Raw genomic sequence first — 26,167 nt, 5'->3', positions numbered from 1 at the left:
TTGGGGTTGATGCTTTGTGGATTGGTGGGTGGTTGTTATTGGTGGGAGGTGGTAGTTTGTGGTTTGCTGAGTGGCTGTTGAGATGTGAGTTGTTGGTTATTGGTGACTGGGTTGTTTTTTATTGGTGGGTGGCAGTGGTTGTGGTTTTGTGGGTTGCTATTATTTATTTATTTATTGACAGGCAGAGTTAGACAGAGAGAGAGTTATAGACAGTGAAAGAGAGACAGAGAGAAAGGTCTTCCTTCCATTGGTTCACTCCCCTAATGGCTGCTACGGCCGGCGCTGCGCCGATCCGAAGCCAGGAGCCAGGTGCTTCTCCTGGTCTCCCATGGGGTGCAGGGCCCAAGCACTTGGGCCATTCTCCACTGCACTCTCGGGCCACAGCAGAGAGCTGGCCTGGAAGAGGGGCAACCGGGACTAGTACCCGGCGCCCCAATGGTGCCGGCGCCGCAGGCGGAGGATTAGCCTAGTGAGCCATGGCGCCGGCCTGGGTTGCTATTGAGATGTGAGTTGTTGGTTACTGGTGATTGGGTTGTTGTTGTGTCCTGGACACCCTGGCTTGTGGACACCTTGCTCCCATCCTGCCTGTGTCCTCACGTGGCCTTCCCTGGTCTCTTCTCACACGGATGCTGGACTTAGGGTGCATCTGGGAGTCAGGATGGAGCCCCCACCCCGCTCGTCTCAAGACCCTCAGCTGATGACATCGCCCACGGCTCTCAGCTTTCTGGGGTCACCACGAGCCCCCCCACAGCGCTGCCCTCAGGTCCACCTGCCCGTCTCCTCGTGGGGTCGGGGCTGAGGCAAGGCTGGTTTTGTGGTTTTCTGGGTGGCTGTTGAGATGTGGGTTGTTGTTTATTGGTGGGTGGTGGTGGTTTTGTGGTTTTCTGGGTGGCTGTTGAGATGTGGGTTGTTGGTTATTGGTGGGTGGTTGTTGGTTTGCTGGGTCACTGTTGAGATCTGGGTTGTTGGTTGGATTTGGGGGTTGTTGGTGGGTTCCTGGGTTATTGGTTATTGGTGGGTGGTGGGTGGTGGGTGGAGGGCTGAGAGCCAGCAGTGTCCTCCGGGTATGGCTGGGCAAGGTATCATGGAATCCTCTGGAATCCTTCGGAGCTAACAACTCGTGTGAGTCCTGGAAGTTCTTTATAGGTGTGCTTGTCCATTGTTTAGTAAAAACCCAACCGCATTCAGCTTTGTCTTCAATTATTTACAACAAACTGGAAAAGCTGGTTTTCCACCTAGAATAGGGCTCCAGGGAAGACCAAGTGTGGGTTCAGCCTGGACGCCCTGGAGCCCTGTGGACTGGTGTCCAGGACGGACTGTGGAGAGAAGGTGGCAGTGGGTGGGGCCGGTGTGCGTGGGCGTCACACGGGACACGTCTGCCTTCCCACTCAAAGCTGCCTGCGGATACGGTGGTCGTGTTGTTTTACGATTTCATTTTCCTTTATTTTTAAGACTGATTTAATAATTATTTGAAAGGCAGAGTCACGGGGAGACTGATGGAGCTTTCATCCACTGGCTCACTCCCCAGATGGCCACAGCTGCCAGGGCTGGACCTAGCCACGCCCGGAGCCAGGAGCTTCGTCTGCGACCCTATGTGGGTGGCAGGGTCCTGAGCACCTGGGCCATCACTGCGCCTCGCAGGTGCACTGGCCGGGAGCCCCGCATGCGCGCGGATGCTGGCGGCCCCCATGCCACTTCTCAGTCGGGGTCCTGCTCTCTTGGGCTCTGCGGGCCACGCGCTCTCTCTCATGGCCGCACGGCGCGGCGCTGACGCTGTGTGTGGCAGCGGGGGCTGCTGCTTGTGGGGCCTTGTGGGGCTTAGCACCCAGTGCCCCTGCCTGCCAGGCTTCACCCACTGTCTCGCGAGAGGCCCGAGTGTCGGGACTGAGGCTCACGTCCTCAGGCGTGCCTCTGCACACGGGGGGGGGGGGCTCCCGACAAGGGGCTGTGCAGACTCGGGGTACACGGGGGGCTCCCGACAAGGGGCTGTGCAGACTCGGGGTACATGGGGGGGCTCCCTCCCCACAAGGAGCTGTGCAGACTCGGGGCACACGGGGGGGGGCTCCCTCCCCACAAGGAGCTGTGCAGACTCGGGGCACACGGGGGGCTCCCGACAAGGGAGGAGCTGTGCAGACTCGGGGCACACGGTGGGGGCTTTGGCCCGGAGGCCACGCCGTGAGTGCCGATGGACAGGTGGCCGAGCCCGGCTGTCCGGCGTGTAGGTTCTAGCCCGCAGCTGTGCTGAGGCCAGTATCAGGAGGGGCCTCCAGAGAAGGCTGTGGTCACCGGGTTCCCAGGGGAGGGGCATCCACGGCCACATGGGGGCACCAGGGGGACGCAGAGGGACAGAGAGAACCGTGTGGTTCCATGGGAAAGATGGGTGTGGTGGTGGAGAACTCAGGGCCGCCCAGTGTGAGTGACCGCTGCCCACGGCCGCCCAGCCCTGGTGACTCGCGCGGCCCGGGGCCACTGGCTTGCCCGTGGGAAGCCTGCTGAAGGGCAGCGCTGACCGAGTGCCAGGGCCACCCCGTGTGGGAAACAGGAAAAGCAGCGGGCGCTCTCGCCTTGCACCTGACAGCAGCCGGCGCCCAGCCTCGCCCTGGCCGGTGCCGGCGGCCCCCGCGGACGCGGGTGCGGGGCTGCTCTCACCGGCCAGCTGTGCCGGCGGGTGCGGGGGCCGCCTCTGCGGTGCCGGCGATGGCCGGGTCAGCACCCCTCGGGCAGGCCCGGTGGGCGGCGTGTGAGGTCCTGCGGGGCCGGGGGGCCACTCCCGCCTCGCGCTGGGCCTCCCCCGCGTCAGCCCTGGCCCTGCCCACCGGCCCCGCTCCGCCCCGGGGCTCCCGCGCCCCCGCCGGCGCCCCAGCCCCGCGCCCGCCGCGCCCGCGTCCCGGCAGCCTGTTTGGATGCGGAGCGCGCGTTTTCCTGTGACGTCAGCCCCTTCCCGTCCGCGCCGCGTTTAGCGCGCGCCTCAGCGCCTCCGCGCCTCCGCCGCCGGCCGCAGCTTCCCGGGGGAGCCGGTGCCACCGGCCGGAGGCATGAGGAGGCAGCGGCGTGAGGGGCGGGCGGCGGGCCGGCCCGCGCGCCGCTGAGGACCCGCGCCCGCGCCCGGCCTGCCATTGTCGCTCGGAGCGCTCGGCTCCCGCGGGGGAGGAGGATGCCTGGGCGCGCGGCCCCCGCCCCGTAGCGGAGCCCGCGGGAGAAGAAAGCGGTGAGGGCGCGCATCCCCCGGGCGCCGCAGGCCCGCAGGCCGGGTGCGCGCGGAGGGCGGGCGGCGGGCGGCCGCGGCCTGCGTGCGGAGAGGCCGTGTCTGCACGGGTGACAGATTCGGAGAGAAATCAGCCCTAGCAGGGGCCGGCGCGGCGGGGAGGGAGGCGGCGCGTGCGGGGGCCGCGGTGCGGGTCCTGGGGAGGTGGCCGTGGCCGCGCGGCACTGTCCGGGCTGCGGGCGGGCGGGCCGGCCCCCCGCGGCGGGGCCGGCCGGTCACCTGTCTCCTCCAGCCCGCGCCGCGCCGCGCCTGTGGTCTGGCCCGGCTCCGCGCTGACGCCAGCGTCGTGCTGGAGCCGGGTGGCCGTGACGGCGTCGGCGTGCACGGCTCGCCCCAGCGGGTCCCCGGGTGTCAGGGAGTGCGCGCGGCCTCCGCTCTTGCGTCCCGACATGGTTGGAGGTAGACCCGGGGCTGCGCGTCCTGGCGGGGCTGCGGGGGGTGGGGGGTGCGAACGTCCATTTTGCAAGGTGTTTGTGGAAATAAAAGGAAAAAACAACAACAGCAGCAGCAGCCTCCCTGCCGGGCGCGGAGCTGCGGGGCGCCCCTCCCCCCGCCGCTCCGGCCAGGGTTGCGGGTGGCTCCCGGGTTAGGAGGATTCAGGAGCGCTGAGGGGCGTGGAGGGGGAGACCGAGCTGGAGGCCAGCTCGCCCGCCTGGCCAGGTGTCCGGAACGGCTTGGTGCTGCGCGGGCTGCACTGGCCGTGCCTGGCCCAGGCCAGCTCTCGGGTGTGAGTGCGTTGCCAGGGCACCGGCGCCGGCTCCTCCCTGCGGTCGGTGGGCTGCTGGCAGAGCCGAGATGGGGGACGGCTTCCGGGAGCAGAGGGCCCCCAACCCAGAGAGCCCTGGTGCACAGGGGCAGGGGAGTGCGGGTCTGCAGGGGCTCACCCGTTCCTGTGCCGACTCGCTCCCATCGGCTCTGTGAAGTTACGTAAGGAGTCGTGCGCCCCTAGCCGGCGCGGGCTCCGCTCCCACCTTCCCGATGCCACCTCGGAGGCCGCCACCCTGGCTCCCACTTCCCCAGGGGGTTGGGGCAGCTGCCGGGGAAGGCGCCCGTGTCTGCGTCCCGCGTGTGCTGTCTCCAGCGTGGAGCTGGGGCCCGGGCAGCCTGACCGCCTCGGCCAGCTGTGAGCCCTGCAGGGGATCCCACACGCGGCCCCGCTGCCTCCCTCACCCAGTTAGCCGAGTGGTGAGGCCAGGCTGAGCACAGCACGGTCCCAGGACGCCTGTGGACGGAGCGCGGGGCAGCCCTGTGCCCTTGAGGGGAGGCCCGAGAGCGGCCTCGGGCTGGGCTGGGCCGGGTCCTCGTTGCTCGGGGAAGGAGGGCTCTCGGGTCTGGGGGTCTTGGCACAGGGCAGCTCTGGCCTCTGGCTCCAGCCTCTTGCTCTTGTCCCCCTGCCGCCTCGTGCCACAGGGCCCTGCCTGTGCCATGCCCTGTGTTCTGGGCAGGTGAACGGCACTGCGGGAGCAGGGCCCCCAGCTGTCACTCCACGGAGCCAGCCAGCCCAGCCCCGGCACCTGGCAAGCAGGCCGCTGGGAGCGTGGCTCAGGGAAGGAGCAGGCGGCGCAGGGGCCGAGGCCGGGAGGCCGTGGCTCGCCTGCCCTCAGGTGTGGTGGTGAGATTCTGGAGCTTCCCGCCCGACAGTCACGGCTCGGCAGAACCCCACTGGCGAATCTGGACACGGGGTGGTTTTAGGATCACCCCGAATACACCAAGCAGGGCCCCTCCCCGGCAGCCACGGTCGCTGCCCCGCAGAGGGGAGGCGAGAAAGCCCGGCGGGAACCAGCGGAGCCTGCGGCGGCCGTGACTGTTCCGGTGCACGCCAGTTCACGAGGCGCAGGTGGGCCGAGGGGACCCCGGTCTCGTTCTCGGTTGTTTAATTTGGTTTGAATGGGCCGTTTTACAGCTTGCTTTTTAAAATGTGTTGTCTGTTGCGGGCTTCGAAGAATTCCCTTCCCAGCAGCACGGAGCCCCTGGTCAGGCCCTGGTCAGCTAGATGTCTGCCCACCCCGGGTCCCCCGCCGCCCTGGGTGGCTCCCTCAGTCTGCCCTTCTGTGGAACAGGTCGGTTGAGCGTCCGAAGGAGGCCGTTGTCGGCACAGGCGGGCGGCCCTGGGCCTGCTGTGCGCTGCGGGTGAAGTGTGGACGCACACGGGAGCTTGCGGCTTGCACTTTGTGTCCCCAGGTGGTGCTGGAGGCTTGACAGGGAGACGCCTGCCCCCACTTCAGACTCCGGAGTCCTAAGAACGCGTTTGCGCGGCGGTTTCTAGACCTTTCCGTCTGGGACGGTGCTGGTCTGGTCGGCTCCCGTGCCCTGGGGGCTGTGCTTCGGGCACCGGGGAGCAGTGAGCGTTCGCAGCCTGGGAGGCCTGCAGCGTTCCCGTGCGTGCCCGGGAGTTCCGCGGGGCTCCTGTGCAGAGTCCGCGTGCTCCCGTGTCCCCACGTGTCCCCTGCAGCTCTGGTTGTGCTGATGCTAGTCTTGGTCCTCTCGGAGTTTTCTGGAAGTCCTCGTCCTGGGCCACCCTGAGCCACCTTGTGCCCAGGCAGGGGTCTAGTCCCCGCAGTGCCAGGTGCCAAGGGGCTGGGCTGTGGTGTCTGGAGGTGCAGTCCCTGTGGTGGGTGCTGGTGGCTTAGAGGGTGGGGGGAGAGAGAGAAACACCACCTAGGCGCACGCCTGTGAGGCCCGGCGCCCCCTCGGGACTCTGCCCACAGGAAGCCCTCAGCCGTGCACCTGCAGAGCTGGGAGCTGCACGGCCCTCTTCTCTGCAGCGTGGCCTCAGGTGTCTGAGGACAGTGACAGGGAGACCGAGGTGCCCGCGGAAGCCACAGCCCTTCCCCTCCTGCTCCCAGTCCCTCCCGTCCCGCAGGGCTGGGGCCTCCTGGCCCTCTCTCCTCTCCCTGCTGTCTGTGTCTCTCTGTCTCTCTCTCTTTCTCAGGAAGATTTGTTTGCTTATTTGAGAGGCAGAGATAGATGTTAGATGTTCCGTTCACTGGTTCACTCCCCAAATGGCCACAGCAGCTAAGGCTGGGCCAGACCAAAGTGAGGAGCCAGGAGCTCCGTCCGGTCTCCCAAGGGTGCAGGGGCTCTTGGGCCTGGGCCGTCCTCCGCTGCTTTCCCAGGTGCAGTAGCAGGGAGCGGGATGGGGAGTGGAGCAGCCGGGGCTCAGACGCGCTCACGCAGGGTCCAGCACTGAGGTGGTGCCACAGTGCCGGCCCCTCCCTGGTCTCTGACCTGGGCCCTGCCTTCCTCCCGCGGCCCGCTCTGCGACCTCAGCGTGGCCACGGCCTCATGGGATGTCTGCGTCAGAGTGGGCGTCCCCTCAGGGCGTGGAGGCCTCATTGCAGAGTCAGATGCCATCTCAGTGTTCACATGTGTGCGGTTATTTGCTTCTGGAAGTTTCTAGAATCTTCTGCGTGTCCTCGGGTGGTGGTGCGCCCTGAGTCCGGTGCTGGGAATGGCCAGTGTGGAAGCTTCAGTCGCCCGGGGACTGACCCTCTTGTCCTTGGGAGCTGCCCCTGTTCCAGGCTGACCTGGCTGGCCCTCGGAGGTGCCTGCTGGCTGTCTCCTCGTCTCCCGTTCTGCCGCCTGGCATGGGCAGCTTCAGGATCTCTTGTCCAGACCGTCCACTGAGTGTGTCCCTGAGACGTCCCAACTTCCACGAGCTATTTTGTGTCCTCTCAAGCCTCCTCTCTGAAACAGAGCCCCCTGCCCGCTTCTGGGCTCACTCACCGTGGCCAACAGACACGGTGACATTGCTGGTGGTGTTGTGGGCTCCCGGCTCCGTGCGGATGCCCCGCTAGTGCTCACGGCGCCCTGAGGCGGGCGAGAACACGACCCAGGACCCCCAGACGGGGTAGCCCAAATCACTCGGCTTGCGTGGCCGGGCCTGGGGCCTGCTGTTTGCCACTGTGGCCCCCAGGGCACGGCTCCAGCGCCCTGCCCACTGATGCTGACAGGCGGTGAGGCCGCGCGGCGGTGGAGTGGGTGGGGACACCGCTTCCTGGTGCTTTCCTCCGCCTCCTCCGCGGCTATTCCCACCCCGCTCCCTCTTGTCCATCTTGTGCCCGGAGGCCTTTCCCGGACTGTGGGCCCTCGCTTGTCTGCCCAGGTCCACTTCGCGGCCACAGCAGGGGAGCACCTGCCCGGGGCAGGCTGGGAGGAGCCTGGCCCCCCAGTGTGAGCTTCCACAGCTGTGTGGGTGAGGAAGGGGCTCTGGGCACGGCCTCTCCTCGGCATCTGGGAGCCTGTGTCAGGGCCTCCACCCTTCCTGGGGGTCTGGTCCCCGTCCTGTCCCAGCACTCGCCACCGCCACTCCTCTTGGCGAGGCTTGTGGTCCTGGCACTGTGGTTCTGGCAGGGCCCTCAGTATTCACCGGGAGACCCCCAGATCTAACTTTCCTGAAGCCAGATCCCACAGGACACTGGCGCTGGGAGAGACCACTGCAGGTGGCTGTGGCCGTGGCCTGGGTGGTCCCAAGGGGACCAGAGAATGTGGGCAGTGTTGGGGTGTGGCCTTTCCTGTTTGCTGTGGATCCGTGTGTGCTGGGTGGTCTGGTGGGGGCTTAAGCATGCGGCTTTGCTGGACCAAGGTCTGTTTTTTAATGGACTTTATTTTTCAGTGCTTCCTTGGGTCCATGGGAAACCCAGGCGGTAGCAGGGGGCCCAGATCCCTGTCCCTGCAGTGCAGTGCCTCAGTGACGGCGGGGGGCCCGGCCCGGCCTCCTCTCTCCCTCGCGTCTTCCCCCTGCCCTTGGGGTGTCCTAGCGTCCCTGAGGCGTCCTGGGGCTCTCTTCTCGGGGTCAGATGGTGGCTTCAGGCTGGGGCTGTGGTGGCCCTGGTGCTGCTACGGCCCACTGCTTCCTCCTGAGGCTGCGCCACCCTGTGCCCTCTGGACAGAGTCGCTGTGTAGCCCCCGTGGCCCTGGGTGCGAGGGGTGAGGCATCCACGTGATCACTGCCGTGGCCACACGGGGCGCTCTCCTCTCCCGTTGGCCCGCTGCTTGAGTGATCTGTGCGTGTGGACGCATGGGCATGGTTAGAACCCAGTTGTTCCAGCCTTGGGCACTGGGATGTCGGCAGGGGTGGGAGTGAGGGGAATGAGGGCCAGGCCCCAGCAGGGGTGGGGAGGGAAGGTGTATGGACAGGGTAGGGCCACAGGACGACAGCAGGGCCCAGGCCAGCAAGAGGGCCTTAGATGTAGGGGGCCGTGTGGGGAGGCCTGGGGGGCAGGGACCTTGGGAGATGATCAGCACAGCCGGGCCGTGGCCTTGCCTCTCCACGTCTGCTGCTCTCGGGCTGTGCCCCTCTTGGTTCACCCTCTGCGGACAGACGGGCGAGATCTTCTTGTCCTGGTCTCCTGTCCACCCTGCAGCGCCTTTCACACCGACCGCTCCGGCTCCCTCAGGTTTCCAGATCACACCAGGAAGGTGCCTCGGACACACAAGGGGTCAGCACACTTTGCCCAGTCTGCCCTGTGCCGTGTCCACCAGGAGGGCAGGAGGGGCCCTGTGCCGTGTCCACCAGGACAGAGAGGCTGGGAGGGGCCCTGTGCCATGTTCACCAGGAGGGTGGGAGGGGCCCTGTGCCATGTCCACCAGGAGGGCGGGAGGGGCCCTGTGCCATGTCCACCAGGAGGGCGGGAGGGGCCCTGTGCCATGTCCACCAGGAGGGCGGGAGGGGCCCTGTGCCATGTCCACCAGGAGGGCGGGAGGGGCCCTGTGCCATGTCCACCAGGAGGGCGGGAGGGGCCCTGTGCCATGTCCACCAGGAGGGCGGGAGGGGCCCTGTGCCATGTCAACCAGGACAGAGAGGCTGGGAGGGGCCCTGTGCCATGTCCACCAGGAGGGCGGGAGGGGCCCTGTGCCGTGTCCACCAGGACAGAGGGGCTGGGAGGGGCCCTGTGCTATGTCCACCAGGACAGAGAGGCTGGGAGGGGCCCTGTGCCGTGTCCACCAGGACAGAGAGGCCGGGAGGGGCCCTGTGCCGTGTCCACCAGGACAGAGGGGCCGGGAGGGGCCCTGTGCTGTGTCCACCAGGACAGAGGGGCTGGGAGGGGCCCTGTGCCGTGTCTACTAGGAGGGTGGAGGGGCTGGGAGGGGCCCTGTGCCGTGTCCACTAGGAGGGGGGAGGGGCTGGGAGGGGCCCTGTGCTGTGTCCACCAGGAGGGTGGAGGGGCTGGGAGGGGCCCTGTGCCGTGTCCACTAGGAGGGTGGAGGGGCCGGGAGGGGCCCTGTGCTGTGTCCACCAGGACAGAGGGGCCGGGAGGGGCCCTGTGCCGTGTCCACCAGGACAGAGGGGCCGGGAGGGGCCCTGTGCCGTGTCCACCAGGACAGAGGGGCCGGGAGGGGTCCTGTGCCGTGTCCACCAGGACAGAGGGGCCGGGAGGGGCCCTGTGCTGTGTCCACTAGGAGGGGGGAGGGGCCCTGGCGCTGCTTCCTGAGTGTCGTCCCACATGGGCTCGTGGCCCCGTGGCTGTTCCACGTGGACTTGGCGTGTCCACCTTTGCAGTTGATGTTTGTGCCTTAAAGAGAAAGGCACTGCAGGAAGGTGAATTGGGGTGGGAACCGTCACACAGGGAGGCTGCAGCTGAATCCTTCCTGCTTGGTGCTAAGAGCCCAACACCCACTCTCCGGGGAAGGGCAGGTGCAATGGGGAGCCCAGGCCGATTCCCCGGTGTGAGCTCCCCCACGGCCGATTCCCCGGTGTGAGCTCCCCCACGGCCGATTCCCCGGTGTGAGCTCCCCCACGGCCGATGCCCCGGTGTGAGCTCCCCCACGGCCGATTCCCCGGTGTGAGCTCCCCCACGGCCGATTCCCCGGTGTGAGCTCCCCCACGGCCGATTCCCCGGTGTGAGCTCCCCCACGGCCGATTCCCCGGTGTGAGCTCCCCCACGGCCGATTCCCCGGTGTGAGCTCCCGCACGGCCGATTCCCCGGTGTGAGCTCCCCCACGGCCGATTCCCCGGTGTGAGCTCCCCCACGGCCGATTCCCCGGTGTGAGCTCCCCCACGGCCGATTCCCCGGTGTGAGCTCCCCCACGGCCGATTCCCCGGTGTGAGCTCCCGCACGGCCGATTCCCCGGTGTGAGCTCCCCCACGGCCGATTCCCCGGTGTGAGCTCCCGCACGGCCGATTCCCTGATGTGAGCTCCCGCACGGCCGATTCCCTGGTGTGAACTCCCGCACGGCCGATTCCCTGGTGTGAACTCCCCCACAGCTGCCTTTGTGATGGCAACACCAGCAGATCTGGGCGGAGACTGCACAGCCGGCCCTCGAGAGCTGCTTCCAGCCCCCCATGCCCTGTCCCTGGGTTGGGGGCTCCTCTGCTGGGGAGGCTGTTGGGGAGGTGACGAGGGACCATCTGTGGGCTCGCTCATCACTCGAGCGTCAGAGCCCACGTCTGTCCTGTCTGACTCGGGAGCTCACAGCAGAGCATCCGTCCTGCCACCCTGCCCCTCCACAGAGCAGACTTACAAAGATGGCGGGGCCGGTGGGTGAAGGACAGGTGTCACACCGGGAGCGGTCCGTCCTGTCGCAGTAGGTCTGAGGGTGAAGTCCCCTCCGGGGCTGCCACGCCGTGGAGACCGGTGGTGGATTCCTTGTCCCAGTTCTCAAATGATGTCATTCAGTCTTCGGCTTGCGCTGACCTAGAAGCATTGAAGTCTTTTAATTAGAGACAGAGAGAGAGAGAGAGAGACAGAGGGGGAGGGAGGGAGGGAGGGAGGGAGAGAGAGAGGGAGGGAGGGAGAGAGAGAGAGAGAGGGAGTGAGAGAGAGAGAGAGATGGGGAGGGAGGGAGGGAGGGAGAGAGAGGGAGGGGGAGAGGGAGGGGGGAGGGGGGAGGGGGGGAGGGAGGGGGGGAGGGGGGGAGGGAGGGGGGAGGGGGGAGGGAGGGAGGGAGGGTCTCCGTCTCTTTTGGTTCATCCCCCAAATACTTGCAGCGTCCAGGGCCGGGCCAGACCAGCGCTGGACCCTTGAACCCAGTCTTGGTCTCCCACGTGGGTGGTGGGGATCCACGTGCTTGAGCCACCACCAGATGCCCCAGAGTGGGCACCGGCAGGAAGCCCCGACCACTGGGCCACACCCGCCCTCGCGTGGCTGAGTGGGCTGCGTGTGGTGTGTAGTATCTGGGGCGGCATGGGGGAGCTGCTTGACGGGGCAGACCCAGGGCTGTCTCCTAGGCCCCTGTCCACCGCTGGCCCAGGCTGGGGGCGGGGCTGGTGGTCTCGGGAGCCCCCTACGCTCATGAAAATCCTTGAGGTCATTTGGGGTACGTGGGCTTTAGCTACTGGAAATTTAAAATGAGTAATCTTTATTTTTTCATTGAGTTGAAGATTGTAAACCCATTACATGCTAACATAAATAACATAATTTTAGTGAAAAATGGCTGTTTTCTAATACAAACCCCCCCAGGAAAGGAAAATGTAGCGAGGGGGTGGCCATACTGTTGTGGCTGGCTCTGGGCTCCGTGGCCGGCTCTGGGCTCCTGTGGCCGGCTCTGGGCTCCGTGGCCGGCTCTGGGCTCCGTGGCCGGCTCTGGTAAGCGTGGACTCCTCCTTTACACTTTCTCTCAAACAACCATCACTGTTCGTCAGCCTCCCTGTCACTCACTGATCTCCGACAATCTCTCAGAATTGGCGGAAGACGCCCCCTGCCCTCGAAATCATCAGCCAACGTGGCCCCCACGGGGGTCTCTGGGGACCCCCCAGGGGCCCTGGCCCCCACCTGGGCTCAGCCTCTCACCCCTACCCCCTCATGTGGGAGCACAGTACACACCATCCTTTGCCCTGTGTGTTGGGTGCATAGGATTTGGGGGGTGTGGGGGTGCTGCTTGGCGGTGCCCCGCCCTGGTTTCTGCCTGGGCATTCTGAGGGCACTCCCTCAGCAGCCACAGCACCTGGGCTGCCCGGAGCTGGCCTGCGTGGCTGTGCCCTGTCACCAGGGGCTCAGGCACTGAAGGTGGGACAGCTTTCACAGGCGGCTGTTTGCACCCCCAGGTTGACACGAGTGGGCCTGCGTGCAGTGGGGTCCCGCCATCGGCTGGGCGAGGAGGGCAGGGGGTGTGTGTCTAGAAGGTTCTTCTGTGCCTGTCGGCACCACCCGTTGCAGGCAGAGGCACAGCAGGGAACGGTGTGGCCAGAGGGAGCTGGGAGCCCGGCGTCTTCGAGTGAATGACGGAGGAGTTGGAAGAGCCTGGCTCCACTCCGATTCTTCTCCAGACCCCTGGGCTTTGCTGCTTAGACATCTGGAATGTTCTGTGTCGTGAAGGGCGCCCGCGGATGGCGTTTTCAGAATCTGTGTGTGTTTACTTAAGGACGTGGGACTGTGCTGCCGTGACCCACGACCATGTCCAAGCCAGACGCAGCCAGAGTGGAACAGCAGAAGAAGCGTGGCTGTGCCACACGTGACACCGGGCACAGCATCGGCCCTCCTCAGAATCGGAGCTCGGCCAGGCAGGGCTCAGCTTCACCCCAGCTCCCGGCTGCGTGGCTGCACCTCCCCCTTGCCACGGCCGGTGTTTGTTTATGGAAGTTCTCGGAATCTTGTCTGGAGGCGGCACGTGGGGGTGGGAGGGTCTCAGTCCCTCCTGCCCAGATCCTGGGTTTGCCTGACCCCGGCTGTGCCGTCGTGCGGTTCCTTGTCCTGCCCTGCGAGGAGCAGCCCCCCTCCCCCCTCCCAGCTGGATGGCAAGATTTCCAAAGGTTGAGTTTGTGGTACCACCTCTGCCGTGACTCGCTGGAGACTAACTGCCCGACGTGGCTGACGAGGGCTTCGTGGAGCAGGTGTGCGCTGCCTGGCCGTCGGGTTCTGGGCTTGTCTCTGCGTCTCCCTGCCCTAGGCTGGGACCGGCTGTTTCTCCTAGGAGCTGGCTTCCTCTGTCTGGGGCGTGGTGTTCAGGTGCCAGTCCATGTGCTCACTGCTTCCGGGACGTGGCAACTGCCGGGCCGGTCTAGCCAGGGCTGTGTGTGTGCACACGTAAGTGATCTGTGCTCAGTGCCAGCGTGGGCTCCGCCCTGCGGTCCCGGGTTCTAGCCAGGGCTGTGTGTGTGCACAGTGCCGGCGTGGGCTCCGCCCTGCGGTCCCAGGTTCGGTCTCCTTTCCCTGTGCTGTGGCTCCAAATGCTTGTGCCACGGGTTCAGAACCACTCCACGCAGAGCCGGGAGGACACAGGGGTGTGGCTCGCGGTTCCCGTGCAGTTCTGTGGGACGCAGCCCGTGGCGCCGGGTGCACTCTCTGACCTCCGAGGGGCTCTCTACCCCGGTGCCGTTGTTACAGTGCCATGCACAGTGGGGTCCACGTGCTTCTGCTCACACCCGTGTTACCAGCTTCCCTCCACCCTGACTTGTCATTCACTCATTTATTCATTTGTAAGGCAGAGTTACAGGCAGAGAGGGAGCGACACTTCTATCCACTGGTCACTGCCAAAATGGCCACAGCAGCCAGGTCAGCCAGGCCGCAGCCAGGAGCTCCATGCGGGCTCCCACGTGGTGCAGGGGCCCGAGCATCCGGCATCTTCGCTGCTCTCCCGGCTGGGTCACAGTGGAGCAGCCGGGACTCAAGGCGCAGCTCCGGTGTAAGCGGCGGCTTAGCCCACTGAGCCACGCACTGGCCCATGTGTTGACTTTTTACAGAAGTGGATGAAATGCACGACTTGATTCGATGTTTTTATGAAAATGCATGAGGGACCGCGCTGTGGTGTAGCAGGTAAAGTTGCCCCCTGCAGTCCCAGCATCCCCTGTGGATGCCAGTTTGAGTCCCGGCTGCTCCACTTCCGATCCAGCTCTCTGCTGTGGCCTGGGAAAGCAGTGGAGGACGGCCCAAGTGCTTGGGCCCTGCACCCGCGTGGGAGACCCAGAGGAAGCTCCTGGCTCCTGGCTTTGGATCAGCGCAGCTCCGGCCATTGCAGCCATCTGGGGAGTGAACCAGTGGATGGAAGACACCTCTCTCTCTCTCTCTCTGCCTTTCAAGTAAATAAATAAATAAATCTTTTAAAAAAGAAGGGATGTGCATGAAACACACATCCTGTCGCACAGAAGTGCCAGCTGTCCGCTGGCCTAGAGGCTTACGCTCAGACAAGCATTCGGAATCGCTGGATGTCGTGCAGGCGTTTTTACTGTAATTTTTATTCAGAGCAACTCGCACGTCTCAGAGAACTGGGCGGCCATACTCACAGGCCATCAGCCACGCACGTCCACGTACGTCCTGTTTCTTCCTTCTTTTTTAAAATTTGTTCGAGAGATGGAAACAGAGCCCCCTTCTGCTGGTTCACTTCCCCAATCACCAGGACTAGGGGGCTGAGGCAGGAGCCGGAGCTCCGTCAGGGACTCCCCCGTGGGCGGCAGGGAGCCGGGTACTCGGGTGCGCGGCAGCAGGGGCCGGGCTTGGTGGAGCTGGGACTCAGGCCCCGCTGCCCTGGACCCGTGCTGATGTCCAGGCTGGAGGCCGACCCACCTTCTTTTCAGTTGCAGTGAGAAGCACAGAACGTGGCGCTCGCCACCCCAACCACTCGTGTGCGGCGCGGGGGGTCGCTGCAGACCCCTGTGGGTAAGCTGCATGTTTATTTGAAAGACACACACACACAACACAGATGCACACACAGACAACCTGTACACACACAAATGCACACACAGACAACACCTCCACGCACACACAGACACAGCATCCATACCCCCCCACAAACACACACACATACGCCCACATCCACCACACACACAAGGGGGGGAGAGGGTGCGTGCACCCCCACAGACCGGCTCACCTCCCCACATGCTCGCAGCAGCCAGGGCTGAACCAGGCCTGACCCCAGGGCCTGGGGCTCCTTCCAGTCTCCCTCCTGGAGCCATCCCGTCTGCCTCCCGGGCACGTGGCTGGGGAGCTGGGGCCTGGTCCCAGGCCCTCTGAGACGGGACGTGAGTGTCCCAGTTGCACTAGACACCTGCCCTTTGTCTATTTCTAAACAAAGATTTCTGGGGGCGGTGCTGTGGTGTAGCAGGTAAAGCCACCGCATGCAGTGCTGGTGCCCCACATGGGCACCAGTTCCAGTCCCGGCTGCTCCGCTTCCAATCCAGCTCCCTGCTGTGGCCTGGGAAAGCAGTGGAAGATGGGCCAAGTGCTTGGGCCCCTGCACCTGCGTGGGAGACCTGGAGGAAGCTCCTGGCTCCTGGCTTCCAGTCGGCGCAGCTTCTGCTGTTGTGGCCAGTTGGGGAGTGAACCAGCGGATGGATCTGTCTCTCCCTCCCTCCCTTCCTCCCTCTCTCTCTCCCTCCCTCTCTCTCTCTCTGCCTCTCCTTCTTTCTTTGTGTAACTCTTTCAAATAAATAAATCTTTAAAAAAAAAAAAAAAGAAAAAACAAAGGTTTCTGTAAAGAGCGAAGTGTAGTCGGCGCCGCGGCTCACTAAGCTAATCCTCTGCCTGTGGCGCCGGCACACCGGGTTCTAGTCCCAGTCAGGGTGCTGGATTCTGTCCCCGTTGCTCCTCTTCCAGTCCAGCTCTCTGCTGTGGTCCGGGAAGGCAGTGGAGGATGGCCCGAGTGTTTGGGCCCTGCACCCGCATGGGAGACCAGGAGGAAGCACCTGGCTCCTGCCTTCGGATCGGTGTAGCCCGTCAGCTGTAGCGGCCATTTGAGGGGTGAACCAACGGAAAAAAAGACCTTTCTCTCTGTCTCTCTCTCACTGTCTAACTCTGCCTGTCAAAAAATAAATAAAATAAACAAGAGCGAAGCGTAAAGGCTGTGTCTGTGGGCTGAAGCCCGGCTGGACCTCGCATCTGGGTTCCACGGCACCTGTGTCTCTGCCATGGGCGGCTTGGGCCTTGTCAGTCACCCAGAAGATTCTGGCTTGTCATTCCAAGAACAAGACAGGGCTCTGGGCCATCTGGGGTTTCCCTAAGAGGGGCTCCTCCCAGCGACCCGCGCACCAGGAGGGGCCGTGTTTGGCCTCAGGCAGCGTTGGGGTCCTGGAATGGCCTCCAGGCCAAGTGGTGACTGGCACGTGTTGGCCGCTGGGCCCGGGGTTGAAGGCGCCCTTTGTCCGGCCGTGCAGAGGCCCTCCTGAATGGCGGCTTTCTCCCCCGCTGCGGGGGGTGGGGGCGGGGAGCTGGGCTGTGGTTCTGCCTCTCCCTAGCACAGCCCCAGGGAGGTCACCTCCTGGCTCCTCCTCTACCTGGCCGGGCCCCACCCCCTCACCTGGATGAACTGCCCACCAGGCAGGCAGCCCAGCAAAGCCAGGACCGCAGCCCCTGCTGCCCCTCACAGCTTCCGGCCTCCCCCCATCCTGGAATCTCTGCTTAGAGACCTGCCAGTAGTCCCCCCGCTCACCTGGGCCCCACTCCAGGTACCTGGGTGGAGACGCTGTGACCCCGCCTTCTGCCTCCTGGGGCCTCCCGGGCACTGTGGCCCCAGCAGCCTGGGGCTCCACCCTCCTCTCCTCCCTGGAGCACAGAAGTCCCGTGTGTCCTCGCCCGATCCGCCTCGTACTTACACGTTGTGACGGAAGGGCGTTACAGTCCTCCCTAGTTAGGAGCCCCCGTCCTGACTCCATGCCCGCGGGCCCCCAGAGCCCCCATGCTGCCTCCGAGTGATGGTGACACCCAGTTACTCTGCAGAAAGATACGTGTGTGGTTCATTCCCCAAATGAACGCCCGGGCAGGCAGCTCAGTGCACCCGGGGGGTGGAAGGAGCCTGGCCGCTCGTCCAGGGCTCACGCGTGCCTGGCAGGAAGCTGCAGTCAGGTCCAGCACTGGGAATCAGACCTGCACTTTGATAGGGAGGGGGCTTCCCGCAAGGCCAGAGCCCACGGGGGGTTTGTGCTTTAGAACCTATGAGACGAGGGCGCCTGCGTGGGGGGCTCTCCCCGAGACACGGCCTCAGCTTTGTTTCAGTCTCCCGGGAATGACGTGGTATTGGGGTGCTGGGTGTATGCTGGTCCTATCCCCCCATCCCATGGTCCTGTTGTGCTCCAGTGGTGTCCAGTGTGTTCCAACGTGTGCCCACGCACACCACAGCTGTGCATCCCCCCACCCCACCCTGCTCAACGTGGGTTCAAGAACCTTGGAGTCAGAGTGAGGCTGGCTCTGCCCTAGCCAGGCAAGCACCCAGCAGTCACCTCTCACCGCGTTCTCCACGGTGTGCCACGTGTGTTCAGAGCCACGGGCGAGGTGTGCTCGTGGCTGGGGGCCTGGGGCAGGTCGGATGTCGTGGTATCCGTTACGGGACCCTCATTCGGTGGTCAGCCAGGGAGGCTGCTGGGTCCTGGGCCAGCTGGGGGCTGGCAGGAGGACTCGGGGTCTGAAGAGAGTGCTGACCTGGTCAGGGTGTCTGTGAGGGGTGGGAGATGGGGGGATCCCTGACGTGAGGGAGGGGCACTTGAGCCGACACTGTGAGAGGGGTGGGCTCTGTGACTAGACCTGGAAGTGGTGTTCAGGACGGACTCGGGACACTGGGATCGGATGGACGCTGTTGGTGTGAGGGTGGCGGGGTGGGCGCTGCTCGGTCACGGCAGTGGGGGTTGAGGGCAGCCACACTCCTCTGGGGGCCGCCCAGGCCCTAGGGTCATGGGTGGGCGTGCAGCGAGGGTGTCGTGGGCTTCACGTCAGGCCCAGGGTGCCCCACGGGCATCTCCTCCTGTGGCTGCATCTTGCTTGGAAAAGGAATCCTGGTGTAAACATTGCTGGCCCCCACCCCACTCCCACCCCGGGGCCACGAATCTGTGCCCCTTCTGTGGCTCCGTGGCCTGTGGCCGGCAGGTCCTGTCCTCTCTGGTCTTCCCGCAGCCACTGCTGGCCACTCCTGCTCTATGGAAGCAGCCCCCGGGCGTGGGGGCGGCCACAGTGAGGATCCTGCAGCCCCCCGCCCCGAGCTCCTGTGTGTGGTGTGGGCTCGCGTGTGGAGAGCCGCCCCGGCTTCGCTGTGCTCGGGCCCCAGGGGAAGATTGGGCTCGGAGGCTCCAGTGCCAGTTAACACGTTAAAAATAGTGTCAGCGGTGAGTGTTCGTTTTGTCCGAATTTATCATTGCTGCTTAGAATGGCTGAGCTGGCCGCCGCGGTCCCGGTCTTGGCTGCTCTGTTTCTCGTTCTCCTCCCGAGGTCGCCCGAAGACCTTTGGCTCGCAGTGGTGGCAGAGACCAGCGAGTGAGGACTGGGGTCCCAGGGGGTGGCGCTGGGGGGCAGACAGGAGGCGGGTCTCCCCCAGGTATGCAGCTGGTGTCTTTGTCCTCGTGGGTGCCCGTCTCACCAGAATGCTGGTCGCCATGGAGCCCGAGTGGTGGCTGCACAGTGGGTCACCTGCAGGACCTGACAGCAGAGGTCTCGGCAAGATGGAGTCAGTCTCGGCTAGACCGGTCGGTCCAGCTAGACAGAGTCGGTCTCGGCTAGACAGAGTCAATCTGGGCTAGACGGGGTCAGTCTCGGCTAGACAGAGTCAATCTCGGCTAGACAGAGTTGGTCCAGCTAGACGGAGTCGGTCTTGGCTAGATGGAGTCGGTCTCGGCTAGACAGAGTCAATCTGGGCTAGACAGAGTCAATCTCGGCTAGACAGAGTTGGTCCAGCTAGACGGAGTCGGTCTTGGCTAGATGGAGTCGGTCTCGGCTAGACGGGGTCAGTCTCAGCTAGACCGGTCGGTCCAGCTAGACAGAGTCGGTCTCGGCTAGACCGGTCAGTCTTGGCTAGACAGAGTCAATCTCAGGTAGACAGAGTTGGTCCAGCTAGACGTGATCGGTCTCAGCTAGATGGAGTCGGTCTCGGCTAGACGTGGTCGGTCTCACCTAGACGGGGTCGGCTTCAGCTAGATGGGGTTGGCCTCTCCTGGACAGGGTCAGCCTCGGCTAGATGGGGTCGGCCTCCACTGGGGCCTCGGCTTGGCAAGGCTCCCAGCAGGGCCCGCGGGGCTTCCACACCAGCCCCGGCCCCCACTGCCCGCAGCCTTGTAGTGGACCCCGTGTGAGTGCCCAGACAGGGCCTGGCTGACTGACGAGTGTGGTGTGGGTGCCATGTGCCAGGCTGGTGCCTGGAATCCCCCAGGGCACCGTGCGCTGGCCACCACGCCACCCCAACACTGTCACTCGACTGATGTCCGCGTCCTCAGCGTGTCCTGCCAGAGCTCATGGCCCCAGCGGTGGCTCTGGTCACCCCCGGGGGTCCCGGTGCTCTCAGGTGCAGCCCGTGGCTCCTTGAGCTCTGTTCCCTGGGTGCAGTTTCGCAGGAGACCTGCTGTGGCCTCTGAGCCACTGCGTGCGCCACGAGCGGCAGCCCAGGGCGGACTCCGGGGCCAGGATTCCAGGGACCCTGGTGTGTGTGTTTCTCTTGCTTCTTTTGTTTTTTTGCTTTTAATATTTAGTTTCTTTATTTTCAGTGTTTTTTTTTTCTATGCAAATATTTTAACAGTATCAATTTTTTAAAGTTTTACTTGAAAGAGTGATAGAGAGATGGGGGATAGAGGGAGAGAGAGAGAGAGAGCGTGCGCGCGAGCCAGCACTTCCATCCGCTGGTTCGCTCCCGCTGAGCCGCCTGGGTGCAGGCGCTGGAGCCGTCCTCCACTGCTTTCCCAGCCGCAGCAGAGAGCTGAGTTAGAAACGGAGCAGCCGGGACTTGAACCGGCGCCGATGTGGATGCCGGCATTGTAGGCGATGGCTTCACCGCAGTCGGGCCCTTGTTCTGTTCCTTGTGGTGACACACTAGGGACCCACCTCGCCAGCCACCTCCAGGAGTGCCAGCCAGCTGTTAAAGGACAGTCAAGTCGCACAGCCGAGCTCTCCACGTTTGTCACCATGAAAACTCAGACTGTGCCCACGCAACACGGACTTCCAATCCACCCTGGGAACCGGATTGCCTGAGCTCCCGGCAGCCGCCGGTGGAACCACACCGAGTGTGTCTCTTCTGACTCGCTTGTTTCAGGGCTTGATGCCCTCCAGTGTGTCTTTGGCACATAGGCCTGTCCGTGGCCTCGTGGCTGCTGTGAGTGTGGGCGCATGGGTGAGTGATGAGCATGCGGGTGTCTGAGTGACAGGCGTGTGGGTGTCTGAGTGGTGAGTGTGTGGGTGTCTGATGGGTGTGTGGGTGTCTGACGAGTGTGTGGGTGTCTGAGTGATGAGCATGCGGGTGTCTGAGTGACGGGCGTGTGGGTGTCTGAGTGGTGAGTGTGTGGGTGTCTGATGGGTGTGTGGGTGTCTGACGAGTGTGTGGGTGACTGAGTGATGGGCACGTGGGTTTCTGAGTGACGGGTGTGTGTGAGTGATGGGTGTGTGGGTGTCTGAGCCTGGGCATGTGGGTGACTGATGGGTGTGTAGGTGTCTGAGTGACGGGCGTGTGGGTCACTGAGTGATGGGCACGTGGGTGTCTATCATGGGCGCATGGGTATTTGTGTAACGGGTGCGTGGGTGTCTGAGTGAGCCTGGGCGTCTGAGTATGACGGGTGTGGGTGTCTGAGTGATGAGTGTGTGGGTGTCTGAGCCTGGGCATGTGAGTGTGACGTGTGTGGATATCGAGTGACGGGCAGGTGTGTGTGATGGGCGTGACCGGGCAGGTGTCTGTGCCTGCTCTGGTTCAGCCGGGCGCGCTCGCATCAGGGAGCTTCCAGGCTGTTCTCCGCTGAACTGTGTTTCCGCAGCTATTCCTGCACAACCTCCCTGCGCCTGTCTCTGTCCCCACGCCTGTCTCTGTCCCCGTGCCCGTCTCTGTCCCCGTGCCCGTCTCTGTCCCCGTGCCCGTCTCTGTCCCCGCGCCTGTCTCTGTCCCCGTGCCCGTCTCTGTCCCCGCGCCTGTCTCTGTCCCCGTGCCCGTCTCTGTCCCCGTGCCTGTCTCTGTCCCCGCGCCCGTCTCTGTCCCCGTGCCTGTCTCTGTCCCCGCGCCTGTCTCTGTCCCCGTGCCTGTCTCTGTCCCCGCGCCTGTCTCTGTCCCCGTGCCTGTCTCTGTCCCCGCGCCCGTCTCTGTCCCCGTGCCCGTCTCTGTCCCCGTGCCTGTCTCTGTCCCCGCGCCTGTCTCTGTCCCCGTGCCTGTCTCTGTCCCCGCGCCTGTCTCTGTCCCCACGCCTGTCTCTGTCCCCGTGCCCGTCTCTGTCCCCGTGCCCGTCTCTGTCCCCGCGCCTGTCTCTGTCCCCGTGCCTGTCTCTGTCCCCGTGCCTGTCTCTGTCCCCACGCCTGTCTCTGTCCCCACGCCTGTCTCTGTCCCCGTGCCTGTCTCTGTCCCCACGCCTGTCTCTGTCCCCGTGCCTGTCTCTGTCCCCGTGCCTGTCTCTGTCCCCGTGCCCGTCTCTGTCCCCGCGCCTGTCTCTGTCCCCGCGCCTGTCTCTGTCCCCGTGCCTGTCTCTGTCCCCGCGCCTGTCTCTGTCCCCACGCCTGTCTCTGTCCCCGTGCCCGTCTCTGTCCCCGTGCCCGTCTCTGTCCCCGCGCCTGTCTCTGTCCCCGTGCCTGTCTCTGTCCCCGCGCCTGTCTCTGTCCCCACGCCTGTCTCTGTCCCCGTGCCCGTCTCTGTCCCCGTGCCCGTCTCTGTCCCCGCGCCTGTCTCTGTCCCCGTGCCTGTCTCTGTCCCCGTGCCTGTCTCTGTCCCCACGCCTGTCTCTGTCCCCACGCCTGTCTCTGTCCCCGTGCCTGTCTCTGTCCCCACGCCTGTCTCTGTCCCCGTGCCTGTCTCTGTCCCCGTGCCTGTCTCTGTCCCCGCGCCTGTCTCTGTCCCCACGCCTGTCTCTGTCCCCGTGCCCGTCTCTGTCCCCGTGCCCGTCTCTGTCCCCGCGCCTGTCTCTGTCCCCGTGCCTGTCTCTGTCCCCGTGCCTGTCTCTGTCCCCACGCCTGTCTCTGTCCCCACGCCTGTCTCTGTCCCCGTGCCTGTCTCTGTCCCCACGCCTGTCTCTGTCCCCGTGCCTGTCTCTGTCCCCGCGCCTGTCTCTGTCCCCGCGCCTGTCTCTGTCCCCGCGCCTGTCTCTGTCCCCGTGCCTGTCTCTGTCCCCACGCCTGTCTCTGTCCCCGCGCCCGTCTCTGTCCCCGTGCCTGTCTCTGTCCCCGTGCCTGTCTCTGTCCCCACGCCTGTCTCTGTCCCCGCGCCTGTCTCTGTCCCTGCGCCTGTCTCTGTCCTCGCGCCTGTCTCTGTCCTCGCGCCTGTCTCTGTCCTCGCGCCTGTCTCTGTCCCCGCGCCTGTCTCTGTCCCCGTGCCTGTCTCTGTCCCCACGCCTGTCTCTGTCCCCGTGCCTGTCTCTGTCCCCACGCCTGTCTCTGTCCCCGCGCCCGTCTCTGTCCCCGCGCCTGTCTCTGTCCCCGTGCCTGTCTCTGTCCCCGTGCCTGTCTCTGTCCCCACGCCTGTCTCTGTCCCCGCGCCTGTCTCTGTCCCCGTGCCTGTCTCTGTCCCCGTGCCTGTCTCTGTCCCCGTGCCTGTCTCTGTCCCCGTGCCCGTCTCTGTCCCCGCGCCTGTCTCTGTCCCCGTGCCTGTCTCTGTCCCCGTGCCTGTCTCTGTCCCCGTGCCTGTCTCTGTCCCCGTGCCTGTCTCTGTCCCCGTGCCCGTCTCTGTCCCCGCGCCTGTCTCTGTCCCCGCGCCTGTCTCTGTCCCCGTGCCCGTCTCTGTCCCCGCGCCTGTCTCTGTCCCCGCGCCTGTCTCTGTCCCCGTGCCTGTCTCTGTCCCCACGCCTGTCTCTGTCCCCGTGCCTGTCTCTGTCCCCACGCCTGTCTCTGTCCCCGTGCCTGTCTCTGTCCCCGCGCCTGTCTCTGTCCCCACGCCTGTCTCTGTCCCCGCGCCCGTCTCTGTCCCCGTGCCTGTCTCTGTCCCCGTGCCTGTCTCTGTCCTCGCGCCTGTCTCTGTCCCCGCGCCTGTCTCTGTCCCCGTGCCTGTCTCTGTCCCCGCGCCTGTCTCTGTCCCCGTGCCTGTCTCTGTCCCCGTGCCTGTCTCTGTCCCCGTGCCTGTCTCTGTCCCCGCGCCTGTCTCTGTCCCCGTGCCTGTCTCTGTCCCCGCGCCTGTCTCTGTCCCTGCGCCTGTCTCTGTCCCCGCGCCCGTCTCTGTCCCCGCGCCTGTCTCTGTCCCTGCGCCTGTCTCTGTCCCCGCGCCCGTCTCTGTCCCCGCGCCTGTCTCTGTCCCCGCGCCCGTCTCTGTCCCCGCGCCTGTCTCTGTCCCCGTGCCTGTCTCTGTCCCCGTGCCTGTCTCTGTCCCCACGCCTGTCTCTGTCCCCGCGCCTGTCTCTGTCCCCGCGCCTGTCTCTGTCCCCGCGCCTGTCTCTGTCCCCACGCCTGTCTCTGTCCCCGTGCCTGTCTCTGTCCCCACGCCTGTCTCTGTCCCCGCGCCTGTCTCTGTCCCCGCGCCTGTCTCTGTCCCCACGCCTGTCTCTGTCCCCGTGCCTGTCTCTGTCCCCACGCCTGTCTCTGTCCCCGCGCCTGTCTCTGTCCCCGCGCCTGTCTCTGTCCCCGTGCCCGTCTCTGTCCCCACGCCTGTCTCTGTCCCCACGCCTGTCTCTGTCCCCGCGCCTGTCTCTGTCCCCGTGCCTGTCTCTGTCCCCGTGCCTGTCTCTGTCCCCACGCCTGTCTCTGTCCCCGCGCCTGTCTCTGTCCCCGCGCCTGTCTCTGTCCCCGCGCCTGTCTCTGTCCCCACGCCTGTCTCTGTCCCCGTGCCTGTCTCTGTCCCCACGCCTGTCTCTGTCCCCGCGCCTGTCTCTGTCCCCGCGCCTGTCTCTGTCCCCACGCCTGTCTCTGTCCCCGTGCCTGTCTCTGTCCCCACGCCTGTCTCTGTCCCCGCGCCTGTCTCTGTCCCCGCGCCTGTCTCTGTCCCCGCGCCCGTCTCTGTCCCCGCGCCTGTCTCTGTCCCCGCGCCTGTCTCTGTCCCCGTGCCTGTCTCTGTCCCCACGCCTGTCTCTGTCCCCGCGCCTGTCTCTGTCCCCGTGCCTGTCTCTGTCCCCGTGCCTGTCTCTGTCCTCGCGCCTGTCTCTGTCCCCGTGCCTGTCTCTGTCCCCGCGCCTGTCTCTGTCCCCGCGCCTGTCTCTGTCCCCGCGCCTGTCTCTGTCCCCGTGCCTGTCTCTGTCCCCGCGCCCGTCTCTGTCCCCGCGCCTGTCTCTGTCCCTGCGCCTGTCTCTGTCCCCGCGCCCGTCTCTGTCCCCGCGCCTGTCTCTGTCCCCGCGCCTGTCTCTGTTCTCGTGATAGTGGCCACCCTAGCGGGAAGCGGATTCTCTGGGGTCTGGACTGGCTTCTCTTCTGTGAGCGACGGTGTCTGGAGAAATGACTGTCGTGGGCCTTTGCTTTCGTCCGCTGGTTCACTTCCCGAATTCCTGTAGCAGCTGAAACCGGGGGCCGAGAACTCAGTCTGGGTCTCCCACATGGGTGACGGGGACAGACACTTGCGCCACCCCCTCCCCTGCCCCCAGGTATGAGGTGAATTCTGGACGAGAGCCGTGGAGGCCGGGACGACGGCACAGGTGGAGGGCAGTGGTCAGCCCTGCTGAGGGCCCTGTGTGCCCAGGGACAGCCTGGACACCCTGGCAGGAATGGGCTGGGGCCCTGGCCTGGCCCAGGTCTCTACTTGGTGCTGCTGTCTTCCGGGGGCAGCCGCGGGCCCGGGGCCGTCAGCGCTGGAAGGGGCGGGGCCGGGGGCCCTGAGGCTCGGTGGGTCGTTCCTAGCACTGGGAGCTGCTCTTGCCGCCGGGTAAGACAAGCCCCGCGCGCTCACGGACGTCGGCTGCGCCTTCACAGCTCACTGTTCAGCACTGGAGGAGGTTCATCCGGCAAAGGCGGAGTCCACAGCTCTCAAAGTGAGCGGACAGTGAGGGCTGAGGGGAGGGCGGGTTCTGGGCCCCCTGCTCGGGGCCAGGACAGCTGAGACTGACCCTGCCGGGGTCAGGGAGGGACAGCACCCAGGACCACAGTGGGGGTTGGGAGGGAGCTGAGGGTGCCGGGATCACCGGGCCGGCTGGGAAGGGAACCAGATCTCAGTCCCAGCTGAGAAGAGAGGAAGCCGCCAACGTCTCAACAAAGCAGGTCCTGGGCGCTGCCCCGCCCGTGTCCGTGAGCACCGGGCCCTGGCCCTGCCGCTCCGGCTCAGCCCCAGCTCCAGGACACAGAAACGCTGAGTGACAGGTTAGGGGCTGCGAGGGAGCCGCCCCACGGGGGCGCTCAGCTCCAGCTCAGAGCCCTGGCTGGGGAGAAGTGGGCAGTGCAGGGGCTGGGCCGACAGCGGCAGCTCCCTGGGAAAGCACCTGCTCCCTTGTGTGGACGCAGTGTGGACAGGTGTGGGCGGGCTCGAGTGTGATGATGTTGGTGTGTACATTGGCTGTGGATGGTGTGGGCAGGCAGAGCTGTGGACAGGTGTGGGTGGGTGTGGACAGGTGTGGGTGGGCTCAAGTGTTGGTGTGTACATTGGCTGTGGACGGGTGTGGGTGGGTGTGGACGGGTGTGGGAGGGCAGCGTTGTGGACGGGTGTGTGCAGGTAGGGGTGTGGTGGGTGGGGGCAAGCAGGGGTGTGGACCGGCGGGGGTGTGGACGGCTGTGGGCGGGCAGGAATGTGGGTGAGTGTATGCAGGTAGGGGTGTGGTGGGTGGGGGCAAGCAGGGGTGTGGACTGGTGGGGGTGTGGACGGGTGTGGGCGGGCAGGAGTGTGGGTGGATGTGTGCAGGTAGGGGTGTTGTGGGTGTGGGTGTGTGCAGGTAGGGGTGTGGACGGGTGTGGGTGGACAGGAGTGTGGGTGGGTGTGTGCAGGCAGGGGTGTGGTGGGTGTGGGTGTGTGCAGGTAGGGGTGTGGATGGCTGTGGGTGGGCAGGAGTGTGGGTGGGTGTGTGCAGGCAGGGGTGTGGTGGGTGGGGGCAAGCAGGGGTGTGGGCCGGCGGGGGTGTGGATGGCTGTGGGTGGGCAGGAGTGTGGGTGAGTGTATGCAGGTAGGGGTGTTGTGGGTGTGGGTGTGTGCAGGTAGGGGTGTGGATGGCTGTGGGCGGGCAGGAGTGTGGGTGGATGTGTGCAGGTAGGG

General features: G+C 65.2%; 1 protein-coding gene across 5 annotated transcripts in view; it reads left to right on the top strand.

The window, feature by feature from the left end:
* The window catches only part of PRKCZ (protein kinase C zeta), an 82,666-nt gene that overhangs the window by 13,648 nt on the left and 42,851 nt on the right, over positions 1-26,167 (top strand). Inside the window, exon 1 of one of the 5 annotated variants that reach the window (XM_070076677.2) lies at positions 2,934-3,208. Coding sequence is in view for 1 of the 2 variants with exons in the window: in XM_070076676.2 (XP_069932777.1) it covers positions 3,655-3,664 (10 nt within the window). In the remaining variant the exon portion in view is untranslated. 5 annotated transcript variants of the gene reach the window in all.

The sequence above is a fragment of the Oryctolagus cuniculus genome, chromosome 7 (assembly GCF_051225735.1).
Source record: "Oryctolagus cuniculus isolate XC-2025 breed Fujian yellow rabbit chromosome 7, ASM5122573v1, whole genome shotgun sequence".
NCBI lineage: Eukaryota > Metazoa > Chordata > Mammalia > Lagomorpha > Leporidae > Oryctolagus > Oryctolagus cuniculus.
This window is presented reverse-complemented; position numbering and strand designations above follow the sequence as displayed.